The sequence below is a fragment of the Staurois parvus genome, unplaced genomic scaffold (genome assembly GCF_062004578.1).
Source record: "Staurois parvus isolate SC_StPar_1 unplaced genomic scaffold, SC_StPar_1.0 ptg000392l, whole genome shotgun sequence".
Taxonomy (NCBI): domain Eukaryota; kingdom Metazoa; phylum Chordata; class Amphibia; order Anura; family Ranidae; genus Staurois; species Staurois parvus.
The window spans coordinates 4,018,641-4,031,802 of NW_028318188.1; the positions used below are offsets into that span (position 1 = coordinate 4,018,641).

A 13,162-nucleotide genomic window follows, 5' to 3' on the forward strand; every position below is an offset into this window, starting at 1 on the left:
TTGCTGCTATTTACATGCTACTGTATCCCATATTTACATATCAATGCCAATTATTTGCATGTGAATCCTGACATGAGTCATCTGTACACTGCAATAGAGCAGAGCTAGGCCGTATAAGTGACAGCACTTCTCACTGAGATATTGGGACACAGGACAGGAGGAAGACTTCAAAAGAAAAAAAAAAAAAAAAAGTATGCAAACAGGGAAATTGGCAAATATGGGGCAGCTGCTTTGGGCCCCACAAAAATGTCTGGGCCTAGTGCAGGTACCCCTTTTTCCCTGCCTTAAAGATGGCCCTGCATACATATTATTGAAGGCCAGCTCCTAGAAGCTGAAAAAAAACACTAATCTAAAAGTAGTGTACACTATTTATCTTCTAGGAGCAGAAAGAAAAGGAAAAAAAAAAAAAAAAAAAAAAAAAAAACACCACACACTGATGCATGTCCATTTTTGGCTGCATTGTGGTGTGTTGGAAGTCCAAGATTATTAGACTACCTCAACACAACACTCACCAACGCATGTTTGCTATTGCACCACAATACTAAAGTGTTAATGGGTCCTTAGACATAAAAGCAGTAGGATATACAGTTGAGCTACATATGAAAAGAAAACCCTGTCTTTCCCACAAACGCTGAAGAGAAGCTTAAAAGCTGAACTCCATTCCCCACTTCTCCCCCTCCCCAGACACCTGGTTCTGAAAGGCACTCCCCCCCACACCTCTGCAGCCTTCTGGGACAATTTGCTCATGTGCAGTAGGAAACTGGCTGTGAATCTGAAAGGCTTCACTTCCAGTTCCCATTACTGAAGATGCCAGTGCCAGCACCCTAAGCAGATTAACGAGTTGGCTCGGGTGAGGAAATCACTGGACCTCTGGACAGGTAAGTAACTTGCCCTTATATTAGAAGTCAGCAGCTACAGTATTTTTAGCTGCAGATTCATTTTTTTTGGCAGGAGTGTGGAGCTCTGCTTTAACCTTATACATAACATTAAAATTACAAGAAGTGATATAGACAATTAAACACTGGTAAAACCAAGAAGATTTCTTAACTTCCACCTCAAATGTAATATTTAGCTTCCCTTTAGTCTGTCTGGTGATTAGATGTTTGAGTTACAAACAACCCCCCCCAAAAAAAAACAAAAAACAAAAAACAAAAAACACTACAACACACTGGTACTGTAAAGATTTTATTACAATAAATTGTAATTAGAACATACACCTTAGGAAAAAAAAAGTCAATCACAGTTTTCAATCTTTACAGGATAAGAATCACTTTGACCTGTATAGTGCAATTTGGTCCAGCAGCCTTGATTTTTCAGCCATAAACACTCTGATAAACATGTCTAGTACTTCATTTCATGTTCACAGAATCCAACATAGAGCGGCTCTGCTCCTATTCCACGCCTGGAAAGAAAAAAAAAAAAAAATATATATATAGCAATATGAACCTAGAGAGGCTGGAAATGTTCATCAGTATGTTCATTTATTAGATATAAAATATAAAGGAGTCTTCCATTATGCAATATTTCTCATTTCAGCTGCCGGAAAATCTAGTCCTGGAAAAAAAACAGTAATGTACAGTATGTAGCAACCAAGCAGGAGAGACATGCATGGGCCCATGACTTGAACACAAAACCTGCTGTAGATTCCCATCTGCAACGCAAATCTTAAAAAGAGAACCAACAGGAATATGTAATGTAAAGCTGCACTGTTATAACAGTTCAGGAGTGCAGATTCAGTTCTCAGGAATTACAGATCAAGCATTTTGTTTATAGCGTAAAAAAATAAATAGAGAATTATTTCTATGGTATTTGATTGCCTCTGTATTTATTTGTGGAAAAAAAAAAAAAAAAAAAAAAAAGGACAAATTAAATTTGGATGCAGAGTTGCATGACCACACAATTGTCAGTTAAAGTAACGCAGTGCATCATCACAAAAAAAATGGCCTGGTCAGGAAGGAGGGTAAATCCTTCTGGCGGGCAAGTGGTTAATGCACTGCAATGTATCACTTTAGTGGGCCCTGAAAAATTACATTGCTGCATGGTACATGAAGCAGCAGCCCTGGGACTCAAACACATACTGTTGCTTCCTAGTCGGCCGTATTTTAATACTGTACTATTCTTTGTCAAGCTCTTTATTAGTGTTAAAACCTTAAATCAATTAGGTGTATAAATCAGATCAAGATAAAATAAAGGGGCACCATTCCTCCCACTGACATCAATGATGGGGCACCATTCCTCCCACTGATACAATTTTCTCACACTGTCCGGCCCCAAAAAACAGGGGTGCTCAACCCATGACCTGCGACCTCAAACCAGGGAAGCACATGGCCATGACCTGGGATGAGGGGGTCGGCAAACCTAGATCATAATCAACAGATTGCTGATCCGCCATCCCAGAGCATCAGAGTGCATGAAGCCAGCGCCGACAATGGAGAAAGCAGCTAGCTGCATAAGCCAATGCTTCCTCTCTAGCGCCGCCTCCTATCCCATGGGGAGTGATACATACTGTGGGGTATATCCTGCGGTGTTGGTGCGCTTTCTGAAAGCGCATCAAAACTCCTGATTACAGGCGTTTTGGTGCGCTTTTAAAAAGTACATCACACCCCCAAAATGTAATGGAAGTCTATGCAGCTAACGCATTGAAAATCTGCAAATGCAGTAAAACACGGTGCATCACTGTGAAAGCAGCCTTATAGGGAACTCAAGACAGCAAGAGCTCATTTATATTTGCAATTGGGGGGGGGGGGGGCTGCGACCAGTTACCAATTCATATAACTGGCTCTTGCTCTTCAACAGGTTTAGCACCCCAGCCCTAAAGTCTGTGGGTTAAATAAAGTTTGGAGACCCCCCCCGACTTAAAGCATTAAAATAAAGATGGCATACTTTATGTATTGTTTTTTACTTTTCTTTTCTGGTTTATGCAGCGTTTCGGGACGCCATGGTCCGATCGCCACTGGGAGTGGAAATTGTTGGCTGACTTATGCTTTTTTTTTTTTTTTAAAGCGTGCTGATGCTGCCATGGCCTCACCCCTTTTGAAAGTACATTCACAAAATGTTCAAGGCGTCAATTCGCCTCAGAAGCGGGCTAAAGTTTTTCATCACCTCAAATTGCAACAAAATTGACATGGTATGTTTACAGGAGACCAGGTTTTCTCAGTCCTCCACCCCACGATATCTTTCACCTCATTATCCCACTTATTACATGGCCTCGGCTCCTCAGAAATGCCGAGGTGTACTGACAGCTTTCAAACGCAATCTCCCCTTTGTCTGTGCTCGGAACATAGTGGACCCCACGGGCAGGTATTTGCTCCTGCAGGGCACCCTCTGGGACGAGGAGGTTACTTTTGTCTTACCACACGCCCAATCGCTTTCAGCATACATTTTTCTCATCTTTGCACCATCATTTCCTGACACTCCAAGGGTCTTCTTTTTTTGGGAGATTCAAATGTTACCTTGGATTCCACATTGGATAGGTGCTATGCCCAGCGACTTAGTGCTAGAGGAACGTATACGCTCTCTTTTGCAGACAGCGGGGCCTTCACCCAACTGAGCGCGACTTTACATTCTATTCCAATCTTCATGACAGTTTTTGTAGAATTGACCATATATTCATGCATGTCCAGCAGCTTCCCTTGGTCAGGCGGATATCTATTCCCTCCTCGCCCTGGTCAGACCATGATCCCCGGTACTCCTCCTTGCCCTCTTGGTCGGTACAGCGACCATTTCACAGGCACATTAATAATTCTCTATTGACCACTCAGGTTACTTGCCAACAAATAGAATCTTACGCACATACTTTACAGAAAAGTCGGGATCTGTCTCTTCGGCAGTGCCCCTGTGGGAGGCGCATAAAGCCACAGTGTGAGGTCATGTTAAACAGCTGGCGGCGGTTTGGAAGCGGGGGCGCCAACTTTTGGAATTTCATTGTCTACTGGCCTCTGCAGATGCTTGTTGGAAGTCATTTCCATCCACGGGCCATAAAACGTGCAAGGAACGCTTTGGCTGCAGAGTTGGACCTACTTGCTTCTTCTTCGAAGGCGGAACGGGCCCTGCATTGGACCAAACAAATTTTATTCCTGTGCTAATAAGCTGGGTCCGATGCTGGCCAGGAAACTCAATTCTGTGGGGAAACCCCATAAACCGATCCGATTGCAACTTCCCGCAGGTGGCTGTACTTCTAATCCCCAGCAGATTGTTTCCCGTTTCGCAGACTTCCTTTCCAAGTCAGGAAACACGCCATCCCCCACACCTTTAAAGGTGGACCTCCAGGCCTCCATCCCCAGTTTTTAGTGTTTCCTGATCCAGAAGGAACACGTTTGGAACCTATGGGGTCTCTGCACTCTCAGAGGGGCAGTCCTGGAAGAGTGTGGGCCCAGGGATTCACGTACCTCCTTCCGGGCACTATCCCTCTGCGGTGAGTGGGGCTGGCAGTGTGTGGGAGCAGTCATCCCCAGGCGGGGGACCGACTGTGGCAGGGTCACTTGCAGGGGAGCGGGGGAGTCCAGTGGCAAGTTTGGACATCCGCTCCCTTTGGGCCTGGTAAATTCTCTTTCCCCCAGGAGCCAGTACAGGTGTGCTGAGCGCTGGGTGGAAGGGGAACAGGCGGGACTTCCAGTAGGGGCAGGCCTTGCGTCCGTTGGCCGGAAGTCTGACGCAACTTCTGGTTGACGAGGCCCTGCATACCAGCAGGGCCCTGCGCTCCACGGACCAGGAGTTAGGTCACTTCCGCTGAAGAGGCTGCGCTCCACAGACCGGAAGTCCGGCGCAGTGACATCGGCGGGCGCCAGAGACGCTGGTTCCAGTCTCCTGAAGAGGCCCAGGCTTCCACTCGGGCGGGTGGTGAGGCGTGGAGCCAGCAGAGGCTGTGTGATCCACACCGGTTGGAACACCATGGATACGGGCCCTTCGCTGCAGACAGATCCTGGTTCCGGCACCGGCTCCTCTCAGGTAGGCTTGGGGAGGGCCCCCTTTAGCTGACTCCTGGGAGGGTGGTTGGTCTCCCCAGTTGGGGACAGGTGATGGGTGGGGCACACTTTACTTTCCCCTAAAAACACACAGTGTGTAGTGGTGTTTTTTGCAGCTGAGGGTCCGTATTGTTCTTTGTCCTTTTTCTTTAGGTTAAGACCCAGAACAGGACCCCAGTTCAGGCCCCAAAGAAAAAAAAAAAGTGTGTAGTGTGCGTGGCTAAGTTGGGGTCTGCATGTGACAAACCCCTGTGCTGTGGTTGTATTGATAGCCTAGTGAAGGATGAGTCCTTCACGACCTGCCACAAGGTGTTATCCTCAATCAAGGATGACATGACGACCACATTTCAGTCTTTTCGGTCACTGTTTGATAGGATGCAGGCTCCGCTAGGGCCTGGGGTGCAGTCGGCCACAGCTGTAGGGGCAGTCAGACCTGGAAGAGGAGGACCCTTGGTCCCTTCCCTCCTCTCAGGCCAATTTGGGTTCAGAGGCCGATTACGAGGAGGGTACCGCTTTTAGAGGCTCCAGATATAAGTTGGCCATAGACGAAGTGGACGATCTCTTACAGGCTATGAGACCTTGGAAATTGAGGAGGAGGAAGTGTCTTTGTCCAAGCATGACCTCATGTACCAGGGGCTCCATGCTAAGAAGAGCAGAGTTTTCCCAGTTCATGTTTCTTTGATTGACACCAAACAGGAATGGGAAAATCCGGAAAAGAAAAAAAGTCTTCTTTTCAGGGGCTCTGAAGAGAAGATTTCCGTTTGATGAAGATGCTTCTCAGCCTTGGAAAAAGGTTCCAAGATTGGATGCTCCTTTATCCAGGATTTCTAAGAAAATGGATCTATCCTTCAAGGACATGGGGGCTTTAAAGGACCCCATGGACAAGAGAGGTGAGGTCCTGCTACGTAGGGCATGGGAGTCCTCTTCAGTTAGCTTTAAAGCAGCCCCTTTCTGCTACCTGTGTCGCCAGAAATTTAGAATGCTGGCTTACCCATTTACAGAACCATCTAGCGGCAGGAACTTCAAGACAGCAGATTTTGAAGTCTATGCCTTTACTTTTCAAAGCAGCTGGGTTTTTGGCAGACACCTCGGCGGAGTCTGTTAAGCTGGTGGCAAGATCTTCGGCCCTTGTTAATTCAGCCAGACGGGCCTTATGGTTAAAAACCTGGGCAGGGGATTCTGCATCTAAACTATGCCTTTGCGCCTTGCCTTTCTCAGGGGATAATCTTTTTGGCCCCGAGTTGGAGGAGGCCCTCGAACGTACTGCCAACAAAAAAAGCCTTCCCAGAAAGTAAAAAGAAAGTATTTACTAGGAAGAGTTTTCGTCCAAAATCCCAGATGCCGCAGGGTAGAGAGGGTCAGCCCAATAAACATTGGACAGGGCATAAGAACGGGAAAAGGGGGGGATTTTATTCAATCCTCCTCAAGGCCCCTCCGAGTCACAATGACTTAAGCATCCCGGTGGGGGGGGAAGGTTGGGTTCCTTTCTCCCTCAACTTGGCTTATGCATTTCCTCTGGTGAGACTAATCCCGGCGGTCCTGCAAAAGTTTGGGAAGGAAAAGACGAATCTAGTCTTAATAGCACCCTTTTGGCCAAAGAGGCCCTGGTTCTCCCTACTGAACAGTCTTACCTTCGTTCGCCCGTTTCCTCTCCCGGAGAGGGAAGATCTGATTTCTCAGGGCCCTCTTCTGCATCCGCGGATCAGGACCTTGAAGTTGACGGCTTGGTTCTTGAGGAACAGCTCCTCAAAGCCGGGGGGTTTTCGGACACAGTGGTAAAAACTTTGGTTAACTGCCGTAAGCCAGTTACCAGAGCCATTTACTCGAAAGTCTGGAAAAAGTTTAGTTCATGGTTTTCTGGCCAGCGACAGGGGCCCCCAGACATTCCGGCAGTCTTGGATTTTTTTCAGGAAGGGGCGGATCGAGGCCTCTCGATCAGCACCCTAAAGGTTCAGGCTTCGGCCCTAAGCATTTTTCTGCAGATCACCCTGCAGCAAAATCCTTTTGTGGTAGACTTCTTCAGGTCGCTTTCCAAGTCTAGACCAATTAGGGTCAAGACTTGGAATTCTCTTCGGGAGTCACGGGATGTCGCTCCGGCGGAATGTTTTCGTTGTCTTCAATTGAAGCATTGGCTGACCTCACTGAGGGGCACTTCCGCTTTCTTGTACCAGAAATCTGACTTTGAGCTGCTTTGCCAACAGCGGGGGGCAGTCGTGGATCTAGAGGACTGGAATAGGGCCTGGTCACATAGCTAAATGTTAATTTAATACGACCACGCTGGAGGCGGCATACAAGAAATAGTTTTGTTGGTATTGGGTTCCGGCTGCTTTGGCCCAGACGAACCCTGCCTGCAGTGATTGATGCTTTAGGGGTTGTTGCCATCGTGGTGATGTATTGCACATCTGGTGGTCATTTATTTATTAATTTCAGGTACTTCCATAGCGCCAATTTAGGCAGCGCTTTACATATATATTGTACATTCACATCAGTCCCTAACCCTCAAGGGGCGTACAATCTAAGATCCCTAACTCATATTCATACATACACATACTAGGGCCAATTTAGACAGGAGCCAATTCACCTACCAGCATGTCTTTGGAGTGTGGGAGGAAACTGTAGTACCTGGAGGAAACCCATGCAGGCACAGGGAGAACATGCAAACTGCAGGCAGGTGCTGCCGTGGTTGGGATTCGAACCAACGACCTGAGTACTGCCAGGTGGAAGTGCTAACTATTTAGTCACTGTGCTGCCCATGCCCGAGACGGTTTAGTTTTTGGCCTCCTTTTCACCTTGTTCTATCTCTCCATATGCCGGGATGCTTTGTTTCATTGTCCCATACTGGGCGTCTTGGCTCATCAGCAGAAGTTGGCTTCCCATTTGTTTGTCAGCCACTAGAACTGCTCAGGTTTGGAAAACCAGAGTTAGGCTTACCAGTAACTCCTTTTCTACGAGTCTTTAAGGACAGCCCCTTGAGACATTGAGCTCCTCCCTCCGGGTCAGGAAACACGCCATCCCCCACGCCTTTAAAAAGGCGGACCTCCAGGCCTCCAGCCCCAGTTTAACCTGAGAACTAGCGGAAGACACTGAAAGACAAATATACATAGATAATCTCATATGCAACACTTGCACATCTTTTAGGGTGGGAAATCACAGCTGTCCTGAAAGACTTGTAGAAAAAGGAGTTACCGGTAAGCCTAACTCTGGTTTTCTCCCTGCGTCTTTCAGGACAGCCCCTTGAGACGATAAACAAGAACTTACCCTTTAGGGCGGGCCCACTGCCTGGAGGACCTTGCGCCCGAATGCCTGCTCCCTACTCGACAGGAGATCCAGGCGGTAATGCCTCACGAAGGTAGAGACCTTTGACCAGGTAGCTGCCTTACAGATTCCCTCCAGCGAAGCCCTGGCCCTCTCTGCCCAGGAAGCAGATAAGGATCTAGTCAAGTGAGCTTTAACAAAGGGGGGGAGGAATCCCTAAAACCTTATAAGATTCCCCGATCGCCAATCTAATCCATCTACCTATCGTGGATTTAGATGCTGCTGAACCCTTTTCCCCCGAAAATAAAACAAAAAGGGAATCTGACTTCCTAAATTCCCGGGACCTATCAAGATAAATCATAAGGAACCTCCAGCAAACTTAGCCTTTCTTCTTCTTTACCTTCAGGAGAAGAACTAAAAGGTCAGCAGGATTATATCCTGAGACCTGTGAAAGGAGAAGGAAACTTCATGGCGAAAACCTGGATCCATCCTGAGGACGACCCTGTCCTCAAAAAACAGGTCAGGTAAGGCTCCCTAATAGAAAGGGCTTGCAACTCACTCACCCTCCGGGCTGACGTGATAGCTACCAAAAAAAAAAAAAAAAAAAAAAAACCACCTATAAAAAAGGCAAAAATCTAACAGGACAGATCCCAAACCTTTTGAGGAGTTGGCGTAGTCCTGAAGGCTTTGATCCACAAACAGGACAAGGCCTGACCCAAATTGGTCTAGACCTGGAAAGGGACCTGAAGAAGTCTACCATAAAAGGATTTTGCTGCAGAGGAACCTGCAGAAAAATGCTTAGGGCCGAAGCCTGCATCTTTAAAAAGGTACTGACTGAGAGACCTCGATTTGCCCCTGAAATACATCCAAGACCGCCGGAATGTCAGGGGACCCCTGCCGCTGACTTGATAACCATGAACTAAACTTCTTCCAGACTTTTGCATAGATGGCTCTGGTTACCGGCTTACAGCAGTTAACCAAAATCTTTACCACTGCTTCCGAAAACCCCCTGGCTTTGAGAAGTTGTTCCTCAAAAACCAAGCCGTCAACTTCAAGGTTCTGATCCGTGGATGCAGCACAGGGCCTTGGGAAATCAGATCTTCCCTCTCCGGGAGAGGAAACGGGGGAACTGAGGTGAGACTGTTCAGCAGGGAGAACCAGGGCCTCTTTAGCCAGAAGGGTGCTATTAGGACAAGATCCGTCTTCTCCCTCACAAACTTTTGTAGGACCACCGGGATTAATCTCACTGGAGGAAATGCATAAGCCAAGCTGAAGTCCCAAGAGGTCGACAGGTCGTCAGGCCTGCTCCCGCGGGTTCAGAGAAAAAAAAAATTGACAGACCTTTTTTGCGTCACAGGAAAACAGAAAGGTCAATCTCCGGAATACCCTATCTGCGAACGCTCTTGAAAGATCTCCTGGTTGAGAGACCAATCGTCGTGACTGATTGGTCGTCAACTCAGGAAGTCCGCTAGGGAGTTCTGCGATCCCTTTAGATGAACTGCGGATATTGAAAGATTTCACTCGGCCCAAACTAGAATATCGCCTGCAATCTTTTGTAACGAAGGGCTCCGAGTACCTCCCTGTTTGTTTATGTAGGCCACTGTCGCCACGTTGTCCGAACGGAGCTGCAAGTGATGGTTTTCCAATTTTGTCACAAGGCTTCCGATGACTTCTGAATCGCCATCAGCTCCCTCTGATTTGAAGATCTTAGCGACTCTCTTCGAGACCACTTCCCCTGGGCTGCCAAGCCTTCTAGATGGGCTCCCCAATCAAAGATGCTGGCATCTGTTGTCACGAGCGGAGCCAGCTGGCACCATTCTAACCCCTTTGTCAAATTTGCCTCTTTCCGCCACCACCAAAGGGACCTTTTTACTTTGGGTGAGAGCTGGACCACTTGCTGTAATGTAGAGCTGTCCCCACCCCATATCTTCAGCAGGAAAAGCCTGAAGCGCCCTCTGGTGGAGCCTTGCCCACGGAACCGCCGGAAAACAAGACGTCATAAGACCCACTGCACTTGAGACCTCTCTTACAGACACCAACAGATTGCTTTGCAATCCCGCCAGCGTCTGCCCATCTTTAGGACTTTCTCCCAAGGAAGGAAAATCTCCCTCCAATGACGAAATCTCGTACCCCAGATAAACTACTTTCTGGGAGGGTGTTAACGCCGATTTGTCTTTGTTGATGAGCCACCCTAAAACCCTGAAGGAGATTCTGAGCCACCAGCAGCTCCTCTGTCAATTGCTGAAAGGATCTGGCCACAAAAAGATCGTCCAAATAAGGAAGGATCGTGATAGACCTCATCCTTAGGGGCACCAAGGCTTCTGCCAACACTTTGGTGAAAATCCTCGGTGCCGACACCAGCCAGAAGGGTAAGGCCTGACACTGCAAGTGGAAGACCTGTGAACCCATCCTTACCACTATCCTTAGGTACTTTTGGCTTGCTTGATGGATAGGGATGTGAAAATATGCGGCCCTTAGATCTAGTGTGGCCATAAAACAATTCTGAAAAAGGATATTTTTTTACAGAATAAATGGACTCCATTCTGAAATGTTTGTATTTCAGCGCCTGATTCAGAGGCCGCAGGTTCAAAATCAGTTGGAACTAGCCCAAGGGTTTTCCCACGACAAAAACATGGGAACACCACCCTAAACCCAGCTCGTTCTGAGGAACCTGAACTAGGACCTGTTGGTCTACTAGATCCCCAATCAGACCGCAAAGAGCCTGAGCCTTCTTCCGGTCCTTGGGAAGCTTGGTGACCAAAAATTTGTTTGGTGGACAGGAGTCGAACTCCAGTCTGTAACCCCTCTGAATCAGGTCCAAAATGTAGGGGTTCGGGGAGATGCCCACTGAGGGAGAAAGAACCCCAACCTTCCCCCCACTGGGATGCTTAAGTCATTGTGACTTGGAGGGGCCTTGGAGGATTGAATAAGATCCCTCATTTTGCCCTGTTCTTATGCCCAGTCCAAATGTTTCTTGGGCTGGCTCTCCCTACTTTGCGGGATCTGGGATTTCAGACAAAAAGTCTTCCTGGGGAAAAACCTTTATTTTACTTTCCGGGAAGGCTCTTTTTAATCAGCCGTACGTTCCAAGGCCTCCTCCAACCCAGGCCCAAAAAAAATTATCCCCCGAAAAAAAAAGGCAAAGTGCAAAGGCGTAGCTTAGACGCTGAATCCCCTGCCCAGGTCTTTAACCATAAAGCACACCTGGCTGAAATAACTAGGGCCGAAGATCTTGCTGCTAGCGTGACAGACTCCGCAGAGGCATCTGCCAGAAACCCAGCTGCTTTAAACAGTAGAGGCATAGACTTTAAAATCTGTTGCCTTGAAGTTCCTGCCGCCAGATGGTTTTGTAACTGCGAAAGCCAGCATTCTAAGTTCCTGGCCACACAGGTAGCTGATAGGGCTGGTTTAAGGCTAACCGAAGAAGACTCCCATGCCCTACAAAGCAGGACCTCACCCCTTTTATCCATGGGGTCCTTTAAAGCCCCCATGCCCTCAAAAGGCTAGATCCATCCTTTTAGAGACCCTAGAAAAGGAGGCGTCCAACCTTGGAACTTTGTTCCAAGGCTGAGAAGCATCTTATGAAAAGGAAATCTTTTCAGAGCCCCTGAAAAGAAGGGTTTCTTTTCCGGATTCTCCCATTCCTGCTTAATGGTCTCAATCAAAGATCTATGGACTGGGAAAACTGCTCTTTTTAGCATGAAGCCCCGGTACATGAGGTCATGCTTAGATAAGCATACTTCCTCCTCCTCAATCTCTACAGTATCGTAAATAGCCTTCAGGAGATCCTCCACATCCTCTAGGGCCAATTTATATCTGGAGCTTCTGGAAGCAGTGCCTTCTTCCTTGTTATTGGCCTCTGACCCAGAACCCGCCTGGGAGGAAGGAAGGGACAGAGTGTCTTCTTCCTCCGGGTCCTCCTGCCTAGCTGCCCCTACAGCTGTGGCCGGCTGGGCCAAAGGCCCCAGTGGAGTCTGCATTCTATTGAACAGGGACCTAAAAGACAAAGGTCGCCGTCATGTCATCCCTAATAGAGGATAACACCTTGTGGCAGGCCGTGAAGGACTCATCCTTGACTAAGCTGTCTATACAGCCACGGCACAGGGGCTTCTCACATGCAGACCCCAATTTAACCGCACACACTGCACACTTTCTTTGGGGCCTGAACCGGGGTCCTGTCCTGGGTCTTAACCTAAAGAAAAAGACAGAATACAGACCCTGAGCCCCCAAAAAGACCCACTACACACCCTGTGCTAGGGGAAGCTGCAGCGTGCCCCGCCACAACCTGCCCTCAGAGATTGGGGGGACAACCAATCACCCTCCCAGGAATCAGCTAAAGGGGACCCTCCCCAAGCCTACCTGAGAGGAGCCGGTGCCGGAGCCAGGATCCTGCTGTGATGAGCCAGCTTCCATAGCGCTGCGTCTGGCGTGATTCACAGCCTCTGCTGCTCTTCACGCCTTACCGACCACCCAAATGGAAGCCTGCGCCTTTTCTTCTTCCTTTAGACTGGAACCAGCGTCTCCAGTGCCCGTCGATGACGTCACTACAGGACTTCCAGTCCGTGGAACGCAGGGCCTCGTCCCCCGGAAGTTACCTCACTTCCGGTCTGTGGAACGCAGGGACCTGCTGAAACGCAGGGCCACGCCCACCGGAATTCGCGTCAGACTTCCGGCCTATGAAGCGCAGGCCCCGCCCCCGGAAGTCAAGCCTTCCCCTGCGCCTTGCATGCCTGTACAGCCACGCATGGGGGAGAAGCAGCCAGACTTAAAAGGGAGCAGATGTCCAAACTCCCCATTGGACACACCCAGCTCCCCTGCAAATGACAAACAGTCACCGCCAGTCCCTCTGAGGATGAAGACTTCCACGCGCCGCCCTACTCCACTCACCGTGGAGGGATTACGCCGGGAAAGGAAGTGCCTGGGCCCACACTTTCCAAGAGTGC

The 13,162-nt window shown here is 48.5% G+C and overlaps 1 protein-coding gene across 3 annotated transcripts in view; it reads right to left on the reverse strand.

Moving 5' to 3' along the window:
- Positions 1-1,172: 1,172 nt before the first annotated feature.
- The window catches only part of HEXB (hexosaminidase subunit beta), a 50,666-nt gene continuing 38,676 nt past the window's right edge, over positions 1,173-13,162 (reverse strand). For all 3 annotated transcript variants that reach the window (XM_089686169.1, XM_089686168.1, XM_089686167.1), the window contains one exon: positions 1,173-1,402. In XM_089686169.1, the coding sequence (XP_089542295.1) occupies positions 1,342-1,402 (61 nt within the window). In that variant the 3' untranslated portion in view covers positions 1,173-1,341. The remainder of the gene's footprint in view (positions 1,403-13,162) is intronic.